This window comes from Rattus norvegicus, chromosome 1 (genome assembly GCF_036323735.1).
Source record: "Rattus norvegicus strain BN/NHsdMcwi chromosome 1, GRCr8, whole genome shotgun sequence".
NCBI lineage: Eukaryota > Metazoa > Chordata > Mammalia > Rodentia > Muridae > Rattus > Rattus norvegicus.
In genome coordinates, this window is record NC_086019.1 from 235,410,635 (window position 1) to 235,433,113 (window position 22,479).

General features: G+C 43.7%; 1 protein-coding gene across 4 annotated transcripts in view; it reads right to left on the reverse strand.

The window, feature by feature from the left end:
* The window catches only part of Glis3 (GLIS family zinc finger 3), a 419,850-nt gene that overhangs the window by 21,068 nt on the left and 376,303 nt on the right, over positions 1-22,479 (reverse strand). For all 4 annotated transcript variants that reach the window (XM_039101395.2, XM_039101397.2, XM_063281030.1 and 1 more), the window contains 2 exons: positions 18,257-18,425; positions 2,502-2,677 (listed from right to left, as the gene is read on the reverse strand). In XM_039101395.2, the coding sequence (XP_038957323.1) occupies positions 2,502-2,677; positions 18,257-18,425 (345 nt within the window). The remainder of the gene's footprint in view (positions 1-2,501; positions 2,678-18,256; positions 18,426-22,479) is intronic.

Consider the following 22,479-nt stretch of genomic DNA (forward strand, 5'->3'; position numbering starts at 1 on the left):
AAGTCTCATCACAGTAGGTACTTAGCCATCTTCCTGGAGCACCTCATGAATTCTCGTGTTCTAGCTTATGGCTCTCGTGAACCTAATTTATGGTTGATAATAGCTGTTCCTCACTGGCTATAGAAGTTTTTAACAATTAAGAAAGTAGAAGTTGGGGCTGGGGATTTAGCTCAGTGGTAGAGCACTTACCTAGGAAGCGCAAGGCCCTGGGTTCGGTCCCCAGCTCCGAAAAAAAAGAACCAAAAAAAAGAAAGAAAGTAGAAGTTTTCTGTTTTAAAGCCCAACGTTTTCAAGCTGAAAATATACTCCTTATTTCCCTTTCAAAGGAGAAATGTAGAGAAAGGGTATTTTGACAAAGTAGCATGGAGGATATCCTCTGACTTCTCTTGCTGTATTATTTATTTGCTGAATGAGAAGGTGCCAATTACTTACCCAGTGAATACCTATTTGATGCCTCCTTTGCATCAAACACTATGCTTAGCCTGGAGTTACAAACACGATCCCTGTTCTCACAGCCTAACAACGAAAGGGAGAGGAGAAGGCAGCAAGGGAAGAAGGCTCACATGCCTGCCTGTGCCTGTTGTCTTATCACACTTGTCACAGTGATGAAAGGCCAGAGATGTCCACAGCAGAGACTGTGATCCCAGGCGTAAAACCCTGCACATGTACATACAGCTAGGAGTCCACAGGACTCCCACACCAACTGGCCTCCTTCATAACCCTCTTGTAAAGTTATGTTTACAAAGTAAGGTTCATGGAGGCAAGTCTTAGCCCAATTAAAAACAATCAGCATTTTAACTAAATTTCTTTCTGGTTAGTTTTCACACATACGTTAAGTTGTAATGTTCTAAAGATTTTTAAAAATTTTTCATAGTTATAAGTAAAACAGGATATACTACATTTGAGTGGACCTATGCTAGGGCTCACTGTGAATTGCCCCATTAGTCTATATGGCACCGGAAGGAAAGATCGGTGCCACTACAGGATGTCACTGACTGAGAAATACGCCCAGGTTTCAGCCACATTAAAATTTGGGCATTAAAACCACATTTCATGAAGGTGACCTACTCTGACTACCCTGACTTTTACAGGGCCATGGCCAGGCTGCCAAACCTCCCTTCCAGAGGGGTGCTAGTAGCTTTCCAGAACACAGTCTTGGGTCTCCCTTCATCAGAGAAGCTTCGTGACTGACCAGGAAGAGAACTCCTTTTTCTGGTTTTATAGACCCCACCCTATGCACTTGTAGCGGGCACTTAAAAAAACGTTTCCTGATATAATAGGTGTGTGAGAAGATGCTTATAAGAGGAAAGTAAAAAATCCCACTGAACTGAAGATGTCTAAGCTTTGCTGGGAAGCAGTAGACAACAAGCAGGAAAGGGGGAGACGGAAGGAGTTTTTGCCAGCGCCAGTGACCCTGGATTTCCAATGTCCACCATGGCTACAGATGAGCACTATCATTTTCCTGCCCCCTTCCTGCTGCTCAGGACTCTGCTTCCAACCTCTTGATCAAGTTCAGTACAATACTATTGGGGTCTACTATCTAGGGCCCTTGTTTACACTCACAGTAAACACTGTCTTGGGACACTGTTCATTAATTCCAAGTGATAACCCATATAAATATATGGTATTAATGAGAGGAGGGAGATGACTCACTTCTAGAATCATCTGGACTCTCAATGTACAGTATCATGTCTGCTTACATAGGATTCTGACATCAGGAAGCAAAACATTTGGCAGTTGGAGTCTGTATGACTTGGCGTTTGAGTTTTCTATGGAGGTCCACTAGGATATGTGCTTGAACTGGCAAAAGGAGTTTGATTAAAGAAAAGAAACTGAAGCAGACTCAGTCCTCAAAGCATGACCCTTTCTGAACATAAGGCTGACACAGAATGTAAGCCACTGTGATTTCTCTTTTCCTTATGTTCTCTCTTCCTGTATGAATATGCAGTCATTACAGGGCATGAAGAAATGAGCTGGGTTCCCTAAGAGATACGATGGCGAGTCAGACAACTCTGGTCTCAGAAGCTAGCTTATACGTTAATAAAGATGATAAGTTTCATTCAGATGAGGTACAAGATGGAGAGAATGAAAGTTCTACCCAAGACGCACAGATAGAATGCATGAAGTTTGGGGCTGGGGAGATGTCACACAGGGGAACCATGGAAGACTTGGACCTGGCTTATGGGAAGGAGTCAGCAGCCATGAACGGTGGTACTCCAGGGGCTTTCTTTTGCGTAGTCTCCTGATCATTCAACCTATTCTTGAGGTTTCACAACACGGGAACACCAATGATTGCCTTGGTTTGGTAACTATGGGTGTCATAAATCAGGTCAGCTGAGAAAAAGACTACAGATTTCATGCCAGAAAAGGGTGCTGTTTACATCTTAGGTCTGATGTAAAACAGAACATCTGGAACCCACATCTGGTCCCTAGGACACCTGACCGAAGGCAAGGGCAAAACACTGCCTTCAAAACTCCAAGGGCTGCCAGCTCCTGCTTACCGTGGACATGGATACCATTTGACTGAAAAGAAGAGTTGGTTTCTGGCTGGTAGGGCTTCAGGAGTGAGCCTGGTGGCTGCTGGGTGTGGGGAGCTTGTGCTCTCTGTAGCAGTGACTGAGGAGCTGGAACTCTTCCCGGGCTGATGTGGTGAGGAGATGGAGTCGGAGGTGCAAACCTGGGAAAAACGATTACAACAGGCAGCATGACCAACTCTTCAAAGCCTTCTGAGTCCCCGTTCTGGCCCTAAACAAGTATGACAATGTGCTCTTTCTAAAACCCTTTAGGACCCTCCTCTCTCTCGTCCAACCACTGACTGCTTCTCTGACACATAGAGGGAAGAAAAGACACCAACAAAGGAAACCTTAGTCACAGTTTGGGTTTGTCAGGCTTCTTAAACTGTATTTCAAACCCTCTGGGTTTTGTGAAATTCAAAGCACATCTTGTGCCAGGCCCTTTTCCTGCTAATTTTAAAACCCGTTCACATTTTAGGGGAAATTCGATTCATATGTTTCTGAGTCATTTACACTTAGCTCATAAACATTTTGTTTTGTAAGGCATATCTGAGGTCCAAGAAGTGTTATGGGTCCTTATTATGACCCCCTCTAACCAGAGTCTCCTTAAACAATACATTTTCTCTTGCCAAGAGTAAAATAACTTTAAACCTCAAAGGTCAAATATGCTTGAAACACAGAACCTGAGAGGTCGGCCTGGGTTCTGTGCTGGGTAAAGAGCATTCCTGCTGGTGTAGAAGGAATGTACTGTGGCATTTTTGTAGTAACGTGTAACAATCACAAGGTTGTTGGGTCTTTTGGTTTTGTTGAATGCAATTCCTTGCATATGCCAGGCAAGCACTCCACCATCGAGTGCTATCCCCAGCCTCAGCCTCAGAGTACGGCTTTCTGAAAGGAGATATACTGGTAATTTAAACAAGGAGAAATTACCAAGGAACCTTGGACAACTGTCTATTTATCTTCTCGTTCTGAGGGGAGACTGGCAGGTTCTGAGTCATGAGATTTAGAATAGCATTTACTGTCTAACGGCGAAGGACAGGAGACTTGAGAGAACAGACTTGCAGTTGGAAATGGTCACAGAGAAATTAAGAGGACGCTTACTTTGTTGGTTCAGCATGGGACAGTGATACTCATGGCAGAGAAGGAGGTAAGGGTCTTTCAATGTCGTGAGAATAAGCAGCAACGTAAGTCTTGATAAAAATATACTAGCAATGAAGCAAGTAACCTCCCCATAGTTCATCAACAGGAAAGCCTTTAGTTAGTTCCTGTTTAGACTATGTGGAAGAAAGGCTTCATTTTGAACTAGCAAATGCAGGTCATCATTGGTGACATCACTTATTTTATAGAAACAACTGAGTCCACAAGGCTGGGCTCTTGTGTAAGGACATAGCTGAGAAAAGGGGAAGGTGCATTAGACACATTTCCGAAGTTCATCCTAAAGGTCCTGAAGCAAAGTAATCTCGTAAATGGCAGCTTCAACATTTATGTGAAGGGAGTGAGAGCCTGGGAGACAATGCTGTGTTCACTTTGCGTTTCACTTGGGAAGTATGCTGATGCTATCTAAGAAGGCTGCAAAGGAACTAAGAGGAAGATGAGGGACTTAAGGCAAAGAGGTCAGAGTATATCAGCAAACCAGTTGTGATCAGATGCCTATCATCTGGTCACTTAGGTTTTTATTCTATGGGAGGAGAAGAGCAGCTGTGTGTCCTGTGCCGGTACATCTGCACTTCTCAAAACACTGCCTCTTAATTGGGCTTAACCCGAAAGGCAATGCTGAGTGGCCCCAGGAGAAAACAAATCCTGGCACTACCCTGAGAACATCTAGTAAAACACACAAGCCAGGATTCCCCATATGGAGGCTATTTTCTGGAGAACACGTCCTTATTGTGTCTCCAAAGTAGCTCTGAGCTTGTAGGAGAGGAATGAGAAGTTATGAAATCAGAGAGTCTGAAGAGATAGAGTCTGCACTGGCATCCAATCCTAAATGGGGCCTGTTCTTCTGCTCCTCTGGGCCGAAGGGAGAAAGGATTTGAGTAGCAAGGTCACCTATGTCATTATCACACAATCATACTGATGTTTCAACTTTGGGAGACAACGTCATTAAGACCCAATGGCTCTCTTGTTTCACTTCTTTATTTGAGAGTAAAAGACACAAGGAGCTAGAGGGCCTTCTGGTCTACCCTTCTGGTATATCTGCTATCTTCTGTCAGTCTATGACCAAAGAACAAAGTGATGAGGGGACAGACAAGTTGGGACTATCTGGGGAACCCAGTACAATCTGAGGACATAACCTACCCCAAACAACAAGATACATCTGACTCACATAAGATGAACTAGTAAGGAGTAGAGATGATGATGGACAAAGAATACGGAATCTAAGGCTCTCTCCTCAGAGTGAGGCCCTAATGCTTTTATCATTTGCACCAGTATGGTCAAAGTTAATTATGATCACTAACAAGGAAATGGAGACTACAAGGATACAAGAGTATAACTTATTAAAATAGTTTGCCATCTACAGCATAGATTGTATTACTCTAGATATAGATTCTGTATGTGCATGCTATTATAGAATTATGAGCTCATTCCAAATTATTCTTATTTAAGTTCTGGGCTATTACATATTATTCAATACACCAAAAGGGGTAAATAAAGGGAAAACCGTGGCAGGCACATACAAAGGTTTTGGCATTATTTCACGGCCCAGGACACTAAAGTAGTATGCCTTCCACTCAACTTACACTTGCTTTTTGCTAAGTCAGAGGTGTCCTCTGTATTCTTAACACAGATGAGATTACAGAGCATGGAGGTAACACATTTGAAGACAGAGATCTCGTCTCACATAAAATATTAATAAGAATTTAAATACAAGTTCTAAGTGGACTACACCTCCATAAAGTAGTCTTTTGTTTAAAAGGAAGTACCATGAAGTTCTGACTTTTGCATCTACAGAGAATGTACTTTTGATGAGAAGTGACCATATTTGTCAGATAACTACCAGGAATAAGGAAACAAGAATCCATAGCTTAAAATTTTAGCACAAGAAATCTCTTCATAACTAGGAATGGTTTTAAAGCACGGATTCAATTTATACAAATTTACAAGAATCAGTTAAAAATTTTTTTATTTTTATTCATCAATTTTTAGAATTAGTTTTACTTCTGACTAAAAATGCCAAGTAGTATTTAACAAAAAAAGCCACGGCCTCTCTGTGAATTTGTATATATTCAGTTTGTTTTTAACCTGCTCATGGTGGAGAACAGCTAATTAAGATCAGAGGTTACTGGGGCTGGGGATTTAGCTCAGTGGTAGAGCGCTTACCTAGGAAGCGCAAGGCCCTGGGTTCGGTCCCCAGCTCCGAAAAAAAGAACCAGAAAAAAAAAAAAAAGATCAGAGGTTACAGCAGAAGATGAGTATGAAGGTGAAGACAGAGCCTACAGTTAGAGGTGAGGGCCCAGACACAGTTGAACACAAATTTAACTCAAGAATCATGGAACCCAAGAGACCCAGCAGTTTAAGACCACTTCATGCAAGAGAAAACAGCAGAGGGGCGGAGAGAATTCCAAAGCCTGTGAGCTGCACCACCTTTCTGGCTGCAGGGAAGGGAGGCCTTCCTAACTTCTCTTCTAAATGTCTGCAGCTATTTTCCAACCCTGCATATCGGCTTGTATCAAAATGAGTGTGTTCTGAGTGTTTTGCCCAGAATAGCCTGAGGGATGTATTTATGTAATGATTGGTGATGATGGTGATGGTGATGGTGATGATGATGATATAGAAAGTTTCTAGGTGCTAAAATAAAAAGTCCAATGCCAATGACAGGTTATAGTCATTTTTCATTCTACAGAGTATTTCATCCCTCAAATATGTTAGATCAAGGCAGCATCATTGCTAATTCTGTGTTACACTGTATCCAAGAGGCATAAGAAAGATCTTCTGTATAGCAAACAAGGATTAACAATGGTCATTTCAGAGACTTTCTTCCAGTTAGGCTGCTAGTGTCTGCTTCTGCTTTTCACAGGACCTCAAAAGAGATGACGGATGTATAAATAGGCCCACAACAGACTAGGGGGAGGGGGGAGGATCCCTGCTTACCAGAAACAGAACACACAAAAGTAAGCCCAAACTGAGTCAACCATTTCCACTCCCTTGGTGGGGAGTTGGTGTGACCTTTTAATGAGCAATGGTTTGCTAAGAAGGAGGCAAGGGGAGGCTTTGAACCCATGTAAATGATCCTTTTTGCAGAAGGAGGACTTCAAAGGTTCTTGTAAACACTCATTCATGCACACCTCAATTAACAGCTGATTGCTTGACCATGCTCCTTCCATTCAGCACCTCCCTTTCCTGCCTTCTCTGCCCTACTTCCACTAACATCAGGCTCCCCATGTGGCAGCGGGCAGGCCAGCACAAAGAGCTCACCCTCCTTCCTCAAGATGTAGCACGGAATCCCAGACTATCACAAGACAGTAGGTCCCAAGAGGGTCAAGCTCAGTTAAAGTTCACAAACAGGAACCTGGGAAGGGGTACAGAACGAGGGGATGCAGGAAGTCAGACGGGTCAGAAGCACAGAGGCTTGGACTCTGGTGCTCTCTCTTACTGGATAAGTAAGTCTGAATAAATCCTCTGCTCCCCCAGCTTCTACAGCAAAGATAAGATAGTCCAATTTCCTTCGGAATTGCAAAGTGTGAGATAATTCTGATTTTTTTCATTCAAAAGATATAAACTAGGCACTGGCCAACTGCGTGTGCAGCTGGTATAAGCACAGAAGGCGGGGCAATTGAAGACCCATTTCTCTGTATTCCCGGGGCTTAATGAAAACAAGCAAGCAAGTATATCTAAGACTAAGTGAAAAAAAGGGTACTGCACTAGCAAGAGAGTGTAACAGAAAAAAAAAAAACAACAGTAATTATGGCACATTGTGCAGAAGTTTACATCTGGAAATCAGGGGTATCAAAGAACTTATGACGGAATGTCTGACAACTTTCAGGTGATCAGTGTCTGCTTAGGGAATGGAGGACTAATCTAAATAGAGTGGCCATGGAAGGTAGCAATTCTCAACCTGTGGGTCGTGATCCCCTCTGGGGTCATCTAAGACCATTGGAAAAGCCAGATATTTATAGTATGACATATACCAGATACGGAATATAATGTAACATAACAGCAGCAAAATTACAGTTATAAAATAGCAATGAAATAGTTTTATGGTTGAGGCCATCACATCATGAAGAACTGTATTAAGTAAGGGATCATAGCCTTAGGAAGGTTGAGAATGCCAATGTTGGGCATCCCCCGCATGTGTTTTTGGGGAGTCAGAGCCTAAACACTGCCCAAGATTATGGTCCTGGTGTTACGTTAGAATGCTTAGGGAAGGCTCAGAACATAAAGAAATCCGAGCAAACCCTTTGTGTCTTGACAACTCCGGTACGGAAGCTGACACTGACTCCCCTGGTTCATTTTCTAGTTCTGGGACCAGTGAGTCTTGGGGGTCTCCAAGGGTCTAACTTCTTGGTACTGACATAATATATCAATACTATCATGGGCCATTCCAGGTGGAGGGGAGCTGGCACGTTTTCTGGATGAGAGCAGAGGAGGTCAGAAATGGTGAAGATACCTCCCTACCATGGCAATCTACTTCACACAGTAGACTTTCTTATAGAAAGTCATGACAGTGGTCTCCTGGGATTCAAACAAGCCAGTGGGGTTTGGTTTGTCCTCTTTGTCTTACGCTGGAGCAATAAACCTACCAAGGAAGGGAGAATGCATGTGAACAGCTCGTTTCATTGTCCTCACACAAAAATATTATTGATTTGCTGCAGAATTAATGGATACAAACTGCCATGATGGAACTGTACGAGGGACTTTTGCTTTTTCCTTAAAGGAGCTGTTGAATATCATCGGTGGGGATTTTAAAATTCATCTGTGAAAACGAATCAATGAAAAAACGGCTTGCTGTTGTCCACTGCAGGGGTTGGGGGGTGGGTGGAGAGGTCCTTTTAAAACCTAAAAAGAAAAGCATAGTTTTAAGGATTTCACATCTGATTTAACATCTTTTTTAAACAGCCCAATAATAATACCACACTTTGTATAGCCAGACTGCTCTCCATTTTAGTAGACTTTAGTGGTCTTTATAATGGTTTATGAATCACTTCATGAATTCCTGGCTGATTCATCTGGGTGACTATAGTATCTACTTATACTTCCCTTCTGTCTCACAAAAGAGACACTTGGACTCAGTTCAATCCAGATTTGTCCCCAAATGAATCACTGCACGTTACTGGGGGAACTGCAGATTGAATTTGGCTTCTGGGACAATTGGGGGCAGCTTTCAGTAATGAAGAAATGGCTGCTGAGAGGTCTGGGTAATTGCAAAACTGTCCATCTGGGCAGGACCAAGGCTGGCCAAGAGCTGTGTGTCCATCCAAGGAGTTGGTCTTCAGTCAAAGAGCCAAATCGGTGCCCTGGAAAGGAGTGGGGCTTCTGTCTCCCCATAAACAGCTGGGTCAATAATTACTACAAACAATTCACCTAACCAAAGGAGTTCACGACCTAAAAATGATCCCCATGCCTCGGGGTAACATGATTTGAGGACTGTGGGTGACACAATCATAGAGCCTTAAATGGTGATCAAATTATATATTAAATAATGGGCATTTGTGTAAATTGGATAGCCAATGTGACCTGCAGGACAGTTATACCACTTGGGTACAGGGAACAGGCTGTAAAGTCAAGGAACTACTCAGTGCCAAAGGCTCAGATTTATACATAAATATATATTTTTTTTTGGTAAACTCTGAAGTGATGCCAAGGATATAGCTGCTTTCCTTTGTGGAAAAGAAAATGGAGGAGAAATGATCTATGGCATACAAGTGTAGTGAATCCTGAAAAAACAGGAGCTGGGATTTCTGAGATATTTGGACTCCAGGACTGGCTGTGACTCAGTCACTCTTTCTCTTTCAGAATCTCTTGTGAATGGAAGGAAAAGAAAAGTCCGACTCTGCCAAGTTCTCCTTTCACAGGAGTACTAATCAAAAGAAAATTCTGCCTAGGGTAGCCTTGGACCTGTGATTTAAAAATATGTTCTGAAAAGGGCATTTCTGCAGTGATGTGACTCTTCTTAGGTCATTGTGAATGCACTCAACGAAGTGGGTTAACTCACTGTCCTACAGCAAGGGAAGTGTCCCTCGCTCATCAGCATGGCAGCCCTGTTCAATGTGCTTTCTGACAGAATACATTATGCAAGAGTAGCGTCCAGAAGAGGCTGTAATGAGAATACTAGACAAGAAAAACATGGTTTTCCTAAACGTGAGAAAGGGAGGCACAAGAGCATTGTTACCCAGACTATCCTAAGCCTTTCTTCACGGCTTCAAAATGCAGTTTCTTTCAAGTCTATGGAACTTTGAGGATCAAATTTAAATGTGACTTCTACAAGATATGGCTAGATGCATTTGCAAGCCAGTGCTAATTGAGACAACACAGTCAGTCTGTGAATCTTCAGAAACTATCAGAGAGGTGGTTTGTTCAGTAATTGACATGTGCTGTTTGGAATGTAGTTTCTTTCCATCTTTGAAATATCACACAACTATGGAGGAGTATTTACTACCTTCTTATGAAAGTGAGGCTCTCCTGAGAGACACAGCCAGAATCCAGCAAATACAGAGGCGAATGCCAGCAGCAAACCACTGAACTGAGAACGGGACCCCCGTTGAAGGAATCAGAGAAAGAACTGGAAGAGCTTGAAGGGGCTCGAGTCCCCATATGAACAACAATGCCAAGCAACCAGAGCTTCCAGGGACTAAGCCACTACCTAAAGACTATACATGGACTGACCCTGGACTCTGACCTCATAGGTAGCAATGAATATCCTAGTAAGAGCACCAGTGGAAGGGGAAGCCCTGGGTCCTGCTAAGACTGAACCCCCAGTGAACGTGATTGTTGGGGGGAGGGCAGCAATGGGGGGAGGGTAGGGAGAGGAACACCCATAAAGAAGGGGAGGGGGAGGGATTAGGGGGATGTTTGCCTGGAAACCGGAAAAGGAATAACATTCGAAATGTAAATAAGAAATACTCAAGTTAATAAAAAGAAAAAAGAAAATGAGGTAAGAGGAAGAAAGTAGGGAGGAAGGGAATGGAAGGAAATGGTAAGAAGAAATAAAAGAAAGAAAGAAAAAAAATGAAAGTGAGGCTCAATACTGATTACAAAAGTGAATGCTTCAAAGGCCACAATCAACCAGAAAAGGGTAGACAGAGAGTAACTCCTCAGCCACTTATTTTCAATTTGCATCGGGAGCACCCTCACCTGACAGTATACAAGGACAAGTACTTAGCAAATGCTGGTCATTGTTACCAAAGGACTACTTAGTAGACCTTCCCATTGCTTCCAGAGCTGCCCACTTGGTGTCAATTCCTGGCCTCAGGTAGATGAGTCATCTGCTCAACTGAAACACATCTCTTTGGATATTGCATTTGTTTCTGAGTCTGAAGGAAACATCTATTTTAGAAGAGAATATCTATCTAATGTCTCTAACCATTTGCTATAAAATGTGGATTTTTTTCTTCTTGTGTCTAACTAATAGAAAAGTGATCAAAGGTATATTTTCCCTATAAAAATAAAAGCCAAAAAGGACTCATCTAAAAAACATTGTGTCTTAAGTGTTTATTCACTTTGATAGTCTCCTTCCTGACCAACAAACAGATAGACTACCTCTCACTTGCAAAAAGATAGGTGTCTCTGAGCAGCCTGCCCTCACTTAGAGAGAGAAATGACTTCATGCATCTAGATCACATTGCCAGGTCAGGAAATGGAAGCGCTCTCCAGAGTGAGCTGTTCCCGTCAGAGGAGGAACTTAGTACTCTGTGAGCACAACTCAGGCTAGAAGACTGCTGAGTCTCACCCTGGAGACTCAGGCTCCATACAATCTGCTAAAGAGAGCACACTGACAAGTTCGAACAATACCACAGCCTAGCAACAGTACCACAGTTCTGTTGCTTTGTGTGTTAAAGAAGGGGGTGGCAAAAAGGATTTCTATCTTACTTCAAGTCGTCTTTCTTATAGTTATGACTCTCTTTCCTGACAGGAAATCCCAGGGGACTAAGAAAACATCATTTTGGCCTTCACAGGAGGTGGATTTGTTTGGAATATGGGAACAAAATAAAGATGTCTGACTTGGCTTCTAGAGTCCAAGTGACTTCCTTGACATTAAAAAAAAAATAGTAACTTTTGTGGACATCTTAATACTTGATTTTGATTTGTGGTTATGCTTAAGCTAAAATGATAAAATAGTGTTTCAGAAATTTAAAAAAAAAACATGGAAAATAACCTAATGTGTCCAAGTATTGGGACTAGAAGGAAGCTGTTTGCTTGGTAAGTGCATGTGGAGTCCCACAGCAAGGTCTTTAGCAGGGACTGAAGTGACTCGAAGAAGGAGGTGGCAGAAGGACAGACAGCAAAAGCATGTGCTCAGGTTATTGTTAAATTGTCCAGAAATAGGAAAGCCATCACACACACAGAGTGGCTATAAATCTATGATGAAATCAGGCCATGTGCTGGTGAAAGGAAACAGCATAGACAAGCAACACAGTGAAGCTAGACAGGGAAAGCTTCTCTTAAGCCAACATCCAGGCTCATACCTGTCATCCCAGCACACAGGGAACAGAGGCAGGAGAATCACTGTGAGTCTGGGGCCTAATTTACCTATCAAGTTCTAGACAATCCAGGGGTAAAAGAGAGTTCATCACAAACCAACCAACCCACCCACCCACCCACGCTCTCAAATAAACTAACAAAGGCTCACCAAAGAAATGAGTCTAAAATGACAGTTTGAGCAGACACTGGATAAAAAGGCGTCTTGATGCCAAACATCATCATGATGATCTAGTGTCTCAGGATCAGTATATGAAAAGGCCTGAAGGCAAGGTAAGGCAGTCCTTTCTAGGAAGGCTGCTAAGGCTTCAGCCTATTAAACAAGGGTAGCCATGAAAGGACACTAGGCTAGAGTCTGACCACAGAGGACCATCACATCTTGGTATGATTTGGGAGGGTGTAGAGAGGAACAAATGATTTTAAAGGACAAGTCTTGAGGTACAGAGAAAAGGCTGATGAGATGGGGAAGGAGGACTGCTGTGGACAGCAAAGCCACAGACAGAGCAACTGCTGTATTTAAGATGGCAGGTCAGGTGGGGACCCAGGATGGACTGGAAGAATGGTGCTGACTAAGAAGTCCACTGACAGATTCATGAGTTGATCAGCTGTGAAAGAGAAAGGGAAAAGATCAGAGGTGAATCCTAGGCTTTTTAGGTCTTTAATGTAAGTTAAAGATAGAGGTAGAGTTAATCTTAATTACATTATAACGAAACATACTAAAGCCTGAGAATTTGATGGAAATCTGAATCAGAGATAGGTCAGGGAAGACTACAAAGCCAGTCTAGCCATGGGTTTTACTCAACCCACCCATTCATATTTTTATGATTGCTCAGTAATTCTTGAAGTGTGTGTGGTGTGTGTGTGTGTGTGTGTGTGTGTGTGTGTGTGTGTGTGTGTGCGCGCACATGCACACATATGGGCACATTGGGAGAGGAGGGTGGTTATAGACTCTTCCTCTCTTAATCTCAGATGCCCAGGGATGTCATCTTTCTAGAAAGCATCAGACACCCTCAGTGGATACTGAGTGAAAATAACGTCTTGACTCCTACTGTAACTCTGATGTTGGCATCCCCACCATCCAGTTGTAGAGTCCGCTGCTCTGGTGCTCATTCTGTGCCACATGATCATGAGACTCAAGATTGATGGACGTTGGTTATTGTCTGTGTTTATTGGTTGCCCTCTGGGTTAGAAATGTGTCTGCATTCATGACCAAGTATCTGACAGACACATCAGGGATCGCACAGTGATGAACACTGAGCAAATTGTAGTTTTGTGAGGATGCACACAGTCGTGTGGAGAACTCGTGGCAGGAAGTCAACTCTCCTCTAATATAATAAACAAGCAAGGTCAGCAAGAGCTTCTGCATCCCAGACCTTTGCTACTCTCTCTAACATAGAAATAATTTTCAATTTTTTTGACATTTGGGGACTCTTCAAAGACCTGAAAAGCCATAACTATGCTCGGAATGGTGAAGAACAAGATGATTCTTTCAAGTTGTACTGGAAGGTAAAACAGCATCACCTCCAGTCTAAGTGTTCCAAAGGACAGCCTTTGTCTGACTGAGGGCCAAATGAAACACTCTCCCATACCTTGTCATTTCTTCTGGAAGATACTCTGTGTTCTCTGTAGGTGAAGATCAGGCACATTTAGGATGAATGCTATAATCACCATGGTTTCCTACTGGCCAAATAAACTCTTGTTCACAAGCACAAACTACTTAGTGTGGCTAACACTGGGTAACTCTGGGTTACGTGCTCTGCCATAGTCATGCTTGTTACTGTCCCTCTTGACGTTTGCACACACCCTTGCTACAACAGACCATTGACTTTGAGGGGTGATATTGCTTCCTTTATTGCTTCCACCTCCATTTTGAGAACAGACGTTCTTGCTCTGTGCCTCCAAAGCTACCACCCTTTCTTCAGTCTTGTAATTCATCACAGCCTATTGGCTTGGCTGTCCCCCATGGTGTATTCAATGTCTACCACATCTCATGCTTCATAATTACCACCCCAGCGATGGACTCAATGGACCAAACAGCCCCGAGGCCTAGAGTAGATCCTGATAAGCTTTAACATCTTGTTACATTTTTATGAGTACTGAACACACACTAGGACATTCAGAAGACAGAGGCTATGAAGAGGCTTGTAGACGAAGATACTAAGATACACGTTTGCTCAAGAGCAGGGCTAGGAAAGCAACAGGCATAGTCGAGAGGTATTCTGAAGGTACATATGCAGGCCACAGGAAAGCGCCACACTCAGCAGTGTGTGTGTGCCTAAATGTGTGGACTGGTACCTAGGAACTGCATCAAAGTATGTGGGGGGTATAAGAAGCATTTAAAATCCAGACCGATGTCCTTCTGATCAAAAGAGAAAACAAAAGAACAAACAAACAGAGAATGGGTACCCTCCACAGGGCGGTGGGTTCTTGTTCTCAAAGCTTTTTATCCCTTGTTAAAGCTTCCTCTGTTCATGGCATAGAACTCAGAGCATAGCTCTGAAGCTTATGAGGAAACCAGGCTTCTGTCCTCCCAAATCGAACTCCACTCTAGCTGGAAGATCTATGAAACAGATCTTAAGAACCAATGAGTTCCCCCAGGGTATGTGCTTCTGACCCAAAAGAGGGGTTGGTTTCCGGGTCGAGGACCAAGCTGAGCACTGAAGGCTGCATAGAACAGTCAGAAAGGCTGAGTCAAGGCACAGCAACAAGTGAGTTACGTTGAGAAGAGTGAACAGCTCAGCTTGTCTGGAACAGAGAGCTTCACTGACTGAGAAAACAGTGAGGAGAAATGGTGACTCTCTGACCTTCAGCATCCAGGCGGATGGTACCAAGTTTCCAGGGGTGAGTTAGAACTTGGCCCTGCTGAGCATTAGCTTTGCTTGGTCAGAGACAGACAAGCCCTAGGTTTCAGTAGGGACTTGAGAAACTAGCAGTCTATATTCAATAAAGGCGGTTTGACTACTTTTCCCAAAATGAGGATTCCTAACATTTTTCTGGTCTTAATTCTTGTGCCAGACTATACATTTGGTAAAGTGACACAATCCTCCCTTTTCCTTTAATCCTCCGTGTCTTAGAAGCCTCAGAAATGGGGCTCAGGAAAGCCTCCATTCCGGAAAGCCCACCTCCTGTCACTGATACTACAGACTGCGCCATGCTATGGCCTTCAGAAGGAAGAGGCGCAGCTTACGTTCTCTTGCAAAAATGAGTGGCATAGACTGAGGTGACTTATCACTGGGGCAACTAAGAATTCTCCAGTTCAAAATGGCCACCCGTAAGTATTTTTTGTATTTGTTAGTGTATCGGTCACACTATAAAGCCCAGTGATTTAACATTTCCAGAGACACTGAGTTCCCCTCAAGGAAAGCCACTGTATAGACATCAAGTCCTGGTGGCTCACCCAACATGACATAGTAAAACAGTACTTCCCATAAGAAGTGCACATCAACATCAGAGGATGGGCTGTGGCACTGCCCAAATCCCTGAAATTACGTGTCATTCAGTTAGTACTTAGAAATAAAAATAGACTCTCATCAAGATGAGAAAACTTACATTTCTTTTATGGTGGCGGTTAGGATGAAAGGACCTGATGTTAGATGGGCAGCTGTGGTGGGCCCTTTCTAACTTCTGACAGTGACTCAGCCCACTTTATTAATGAGCTAAAGCTAAGTAAACGATGAATCAATGCCGGCAAAGCAGGAAAAGACGCCAGCGTCCCACTAAAATCGCAAAGTGTGATCAACCTGTTTCCATTAAGAAAACTGCTGGAGTTTTTACTGGGGGATTTCCCAGGCAAACAGCAAAGATGTAGAAACCCGGAGCGGAAGGTAAACCCATTTCCTGTCCATGTTTTCATCCTGGTCCCTAGTGCAAACACAGTGAATAATTCAGGGTTTCTTCACGGCATCCTCTTCTCTACCCTGACTGGAAGAGATAACCCATAGTTCACATTTGCCAGGTCTCAGTCAGGTGTGGGCTCAGGATACACACCCTGCGGCAAGGGCATTCAGCGTCATAAATCCATGAAAATACAAGCATGTCTTCACTCATTCCCATGGAGCTACTGTGTCTTCCCATCCTCCTCCTCCTGTCTCCTACCATGGTAACTTTCATTACTGATCACTGTGCACTCCGTAGATTCCAACTGTTACCTGTCAGGCACATGAAGGTGCCACGTGGTCTCAGAAGCCATGTGTGGCCTACTGTATGCTATGGCAAGCACTGTTTTTAGTCCACCTGCAAACTGTACAAAAGCTAAAAGGGATTAGCTCCTCTCAGAAGGACAGTCCCCATGTCGCCAGCAAGTATAGACGTAATAAGTGATCACTAAGATGGTGCTACGTTTCACCAGGCACTGCTAAAATTCGTATCTTCTGATTCACATTTCTAATGTTCCCATACAACCATATGGATCTTTTATCACCTCAAAACAGTGAACTCGGAAACTCATTTTCATATTCCTTCTATCCACCCTTCTCCCCAAAGTTTATTAAAAGGCATAGTTTCTAGAGAGAAACTGGGTATTGGTTTGGCTCCTTTTCTCTGTTCTTCAGCAAGTTTGCCTCCTAATGAAGGTCTTGAGTGAATTCTCTCTTCTCTACTTCCAGGCACCATGGTGTTCACAAGGAACCTAAGACAGCTTCATTCTCTAACCTCTCCCAGCTCCCACTCCCACCGCAAATGCCTTTCCAATGCAGACTCCTCCCTCTCTAATGCTAATCTGATTGTGTGTTTCTCCTAACAATGGTTATCTGCTTCCAGGAAGAGAGGACCAACTCCTCAGGTTTTTGTTTTGTTTTGTTTTTTTGTTCTTTTTTTTTTGGAGCTGGGGACCGAACCCAGGGCCTTGCGCTTCCTAGGCAAGCACTCTACCACTGAGCTAAATCCCCAACCCCCGCAACTCCTCAGTTTAAAAACACAAGGTGCCACTGAAGCCAGTCCACTATCACCCAACCATCATCCACGTGTTTGCCCATGCTGCTACCCCGAAGGGCCAAGACCTATGTGCTTGCTGTGTGACCTCATCTCCTCCGTATCTGGCAGGGGTCCTTACTGCCCTAGGTGCTGTTCGCCTATACCTGTGTGGAGAAAAATTCCTTTTCTCTCAATGCCTCCACCGCCATTCCTTTTGATCGCTGCGAAACTGTGGGTTTGTGGTTGACAGAAACAGATGCATTCTCGGAGCAGAGGCACGAGAACCCACCCTTAGACCCTAACCTCGAAAGCCACTGGAGAATTCAGAAGTAAAAATAACATGGAACACAGAGTTCTTTAGGGATTCTTTTTCCACAGAAATTCCTTATGAGGGTGATACCAACAAAAGGCACCGAGTGAACAGTCGCTTTCTGATCGGCCATATGGCATCTTCTGTCACCTTCTAGTCTTTTCCCATGGTGCTGCAGGGTGATGGACAACTGCCTGTGGCCTGAGTGCTGAGGCATTGCCCTGGCACTGCCCTGTCATGCTCCTCAGAAAGGAGCTGGAGCTCTGAGGAAGTGAGGCCTAGTGGAAGGGTGTTAGGTTGCGGGGCCATTGAGAATGTTGCCCTTTACTGTCTCTTCAGGAGGCACCAGGAGGTGAAGAGACCCCCCCTCTGCTACATATTTCCACCCTGATGGGCCCAGCGCAGGACCCGGTGACCATGGGCTGAGTTCTCCGAAACCATGAGCCAAGACCAACTTACCTGCTCCTCTCTTTCTTGGTTCCCAGTCATTAACAGAAACCTGCCTAGCACACAAACTTGCATCGCTATCTATGCGACTATGGTACCATTCGTATCCAGAGAGCTCCTCAACTCACTGGAAACTGAGTCCCAAAACAAGATGTGGAGAGGCGGTGAGGTTAGGCGGATCCTTGTGTTACATCTTCCAGCTCCTGACACCTGAGCTGTCCAACGCCAGTTATCATTTTGTTTGTTATACATATAAAAGAAAGTAGCAGATAATGAGATATTTGGTCCGCATACTTGGTGTATGTTACTTTTAAAATGTCACCCCTGGGTAACTCAACCCACCAACAGATTATTAATAAAATTCAGCAACTGTCAGAGCTCTTCTCGGTAGAGGGAGGTTTGGCGGCGACACCTATTATGAGAGAGAGACAGATGGCCTTACCTCTCAGTGCCTGCGTCCACAGCTGTGAGTGGAGGTAAATGGGAGGAGGGGTTGTGGGGGCTCCCCTGTACATTATGTCCCGGAGAAGGGTGACTGACAGGATGTGGGGGTGGCACGGCCCCAGCAGCTGTTCCACTTCGGGTTGAATGATTGCTGGCGAAAATGGGAGCTGAAATCAAGAGAGAAGCAGCGTGAGACAGTGCCCTGAAGGAGGCCCACATTTTAAACACCGAAGCTGACAGCAAGCATATTTCAGGGCCTTGTTTGTTTTTCTCTGAGTGCCTTTTAGGGAGCAGTTCTCCCCTTCCTGGATACACACAGCTTCTGTTTCTATGGCAGAACAGGTTCCCTGCCTCTTGTGCCATCACCAGCATCTCAGGAACTCTGCCTGAACTTGCTCCAGGCTCACCTTGGCTTCTGAAGTGCTGGGGTGCCCTGCCAGTGCCATATCTGGCTATTACAATCAATCTTGTGCTGTTTGCTTCCATTCAGAGGGTTCTGGGTCTGTGCTTTTCAATCACAGAGGATGACTGGTGCATAAGGACATGCTCAGTCAGCTGACTGCAAGCTCAGCATGGGCCTTCTACCTCTTCTCACTGTGCAGCAAGATGCTGTGAGCCAGGCCTCTGCTCTCTCTGCCATTGCCACACTTCAGCACTAAGACAACAGAGCGCACCTGACTGCAGTTCCAACATAGGGTCCTACCCTCTGAGCTAAGAGCCCGACAGACTGCTGACATTTCCACGATAGCGTGATGAATCCTCTTGTTCTCATTCCAAAGAGGCCCTTATCGAGATGAGAAAGTAAGTAAATGTAGTCCCCCACATACACAGCTCTGGGGCTGTCCCCATCACCGCCAATCACACACTGAGGGTGAGTCAGAGCCTCCTTCTTGGGTCAGCCTCACCTTTGAGAACCGTAAAGGACCTCAAACTTGCCTATGTGGCCATTTATATCAGCTAATTGGTAAGATGCCGCCTGATAACCAGGGCTTGTCACTTTCAAAGCCTATCAGAGAGGAAGGACTTTAGTGTGTGGGACCTACTCGGCAGACATCTCATTAGGCTGTAATCAGGCGACATCATTACCAACTCTCCTTCACTTCCTTCTCGGTGTATAGCTCCCTTCCATGCCCATTTCTGCCCCTTTTGAACTTTACTAATATCAAAGAACAAATGGATTTTTTTAATTAAAAAATCAAGTTCAGGATTAAGAAAGTCATATCATCAAAAAGATTTGAAGGTTTAAAAGTTCAAGGAGTTGTTATTTTTAGACCAATATCACTTTCATACAACCTCACCAGGATAGAATTAAGACCCCGGATGACCCAGCCCCCAAAAGACTAATCCAATGGCATAGGAGTTCAAGGACTCACAGGAGCATGTGAAGAGGCAGAATTACCATCTTCCCGCTCAAAAAGCTTCTGACATGGGTGTGATCTGATTTGAAGGGTTTATTTCTGGTAAATCAGCATTCTGTCAGATGCACTCCTATCCTCAGAAACCTTCACCCTTGCACAGTCCTCTAAGTCCTGAGGTGGCGGCGAGGCCAGGAAGTGCTTACCAGTTCAAAAAGTCAAGCCCGGCTTCACTTGTGCCTGTCAGCTCCCATGAAAGTTATACGTCTGCAAACTCACTGGAGTCACCTTATGAATCACTGCCCTCATTTGTGCCCTGCTGGCTCAGGGGAGCACAGTCCTGCCTCTGTCCCCAAGGGAAAGGGCTGCTAGGATTGACCGTGGCAATAGTTTCAACAGTGGTGTTTCTCAGCATGAACCTTGGGTTTTATACACTGCTCTAAAAAACAAACGGAATAATAGGTCACAGAAACACTGTGCAACACACTACCTTTAAAAAAAAAATACACTGCTTTAGGCATAGAGACAACAGCTCTTTTTCATTTCGTAATTGTTGATAAATGTACCAAATCGCTTATTCACGCCCAGAGATATTTTTGTTTGTATATATTTATGTTTACTACAAGGGAAGTGCTGCCCTCACTGTTGTCAACCTTGTGGGCAACAGGGAAACTTGGTTGCACATGCTAAGCTCTACAATATGGTTCAGTGGAAAATAGGGTGCTCCCCAAAGGTCTACAGCAACTGCTCTAGTTGGATTTGACATCAGATACAATTAAATAGCTAGACAAGTTGGTGTCATTTGTAGCTTGTCACTGAAAGCGAGGACTTGCTGAAGGACTCTGCGTTCTCCCAGCCAAGTCACAACCAACACCTATCACTCATTCGTCCATCATCTATACATCCATCCAACATTATTTTAAATGGTATGGCTAGTATTAATGGTATTTGGCTAGTCTACCGTTTGTGTGTTTCTGTCCTTGGCAGGGGTTTCAGCTTGAAGATAAAGGAGCACATGCATGCATTAATTTTACCAAAATACCAAGATTTACCAATGCGGACCTCTTAACAGTGTTCCAACACTTTAACGCACTTTGTGGCTCTACCCAAGCCAGATGAGCAATCACATCTGGAATTTATTCCACACTACCTTTAAAAAAAATACACTGCTTTAGGCATAGAGACAACAGCTCTTTTTCATTTCGTAATTGTTGATAAATGTACCAAATCGCTTATTCATGCCCAGAGGTATTTTTGTTTGTATATGTTTATGTTTATTACAAGGGAAGTGCTGCCCTCACTGTTGGTACCTCTACTTTGGTACTTTTGCCATGACTTCTACCTTTTGACATACATAGATTGGCATTTTCGCCTTCTTCTCCTCTGCTGAGGACCGAACCCAGAACACGATTCACATTAAGAAAGTGAGCTGTTCTTCAGTTACAGTTATAGTGACTTCTTATACTTCTCTAAGGAGCTGATCATCCCACAAATATTTGTGGGATAGCTACCATATGGCAGACACAAAACTAGGTACTGGAATAAACTATAAAACAAGGCATATCTGTTATTACCAACTGCATTAATTCATGTTTGCTTTTTGAATGAATAAGGACAAATAGTCTAAATGCCAATAAAATCTATCTCGGGACTCTAATATTGAAGTAGAAACCAGAGAACAATTTCTATTCCCTTCTGATCAAAGACTGCCCTAGGGTAGTATTAATTCTCTCAGATTTGTAAGCAGACACATGTCTTAACCTCAGGGCATCCAAGAATCTGGATCAGAAAGCCATGGGTATGTATGTGGTGCAGTTGAGGAAAGGTCTTTCCAAGCTTCATGGAAGTACACTACAAAGGCCAGGAGGAGGTGGTGGAGAAGACGTGTGGGGTAAGCTCTCTGAGGTAACTGGCATGGAGCTGAAGGCTGAGGGTAGGGTCTTCAAGAGCTATTGGATCACACACATGTCCACAGCCCTTTCCTTCATAACTATAGCTGATCCCTCCTCTACAAGGGACCCCTTGAGAAGATGAAAGGGAGGGCTTCAGGCTTCAGTTTAAAGTCTGAATTTGAAGGTATCTCAACAGCTTCTTATATAGGGCACAGTCGATCACCTTTTCTGTAATGGAAAGCAAACCACTTGTTTCTATGTGGTGGGAAGTGGGAGGTATTAAGAAGTATAGAGAGATTATGACTGAGTTGAAAGAAGCTTATTAATCATTGTCTATAGAGAACAGTCTGCCTGCAGCATCCAGGGTATAATCGCTAGTTGTATCCATTACCTCTGACCAAAATAATGAAATGAAATTGAGGAGTAATGAAGACCAGCCTGTCTCTCTAATCTCCATCTAAAGGACAGCTCTCTGGAGTCAGCTAGCTATGGCTCAGGTAGGACTATCCTTGCATTTTATCGAAGAAACTGTTATCACAGCTCAAGAAAATGTCTTTGCAATTTACACAGAAACACCTAACCTCATCCAGACATACGTCTAGAATATACTTTTAAGTAGCATAGTCTCCAAGCATTATCTCTTCATTCATTTGGACACAACATTCCACTGTTTTCTTTGCACAAGGCAGGTACTGATCTTTAACTAATGTTTTCAGTCTGAGTACCTTCCGGCTTCTCACAGACCTGACTGCTCCCACATCTACTTACTGACAGGCGTTACCTAGGTACTTCCAATCTTAGGAAGAGAGTGTCCATGTTGGAGTGGAACTGTGAGGTTAGTCACAAAAGGAAAAAAAAATTCTTTCTGTACTTACTCAAAAATTATTTCCACAGTTCAACTAGTGGAGTGTACAATGTGGCCCACCGATCAAAGCCTAAAGAAAACAGATCCCTCCAGAACTCAGACAATATTA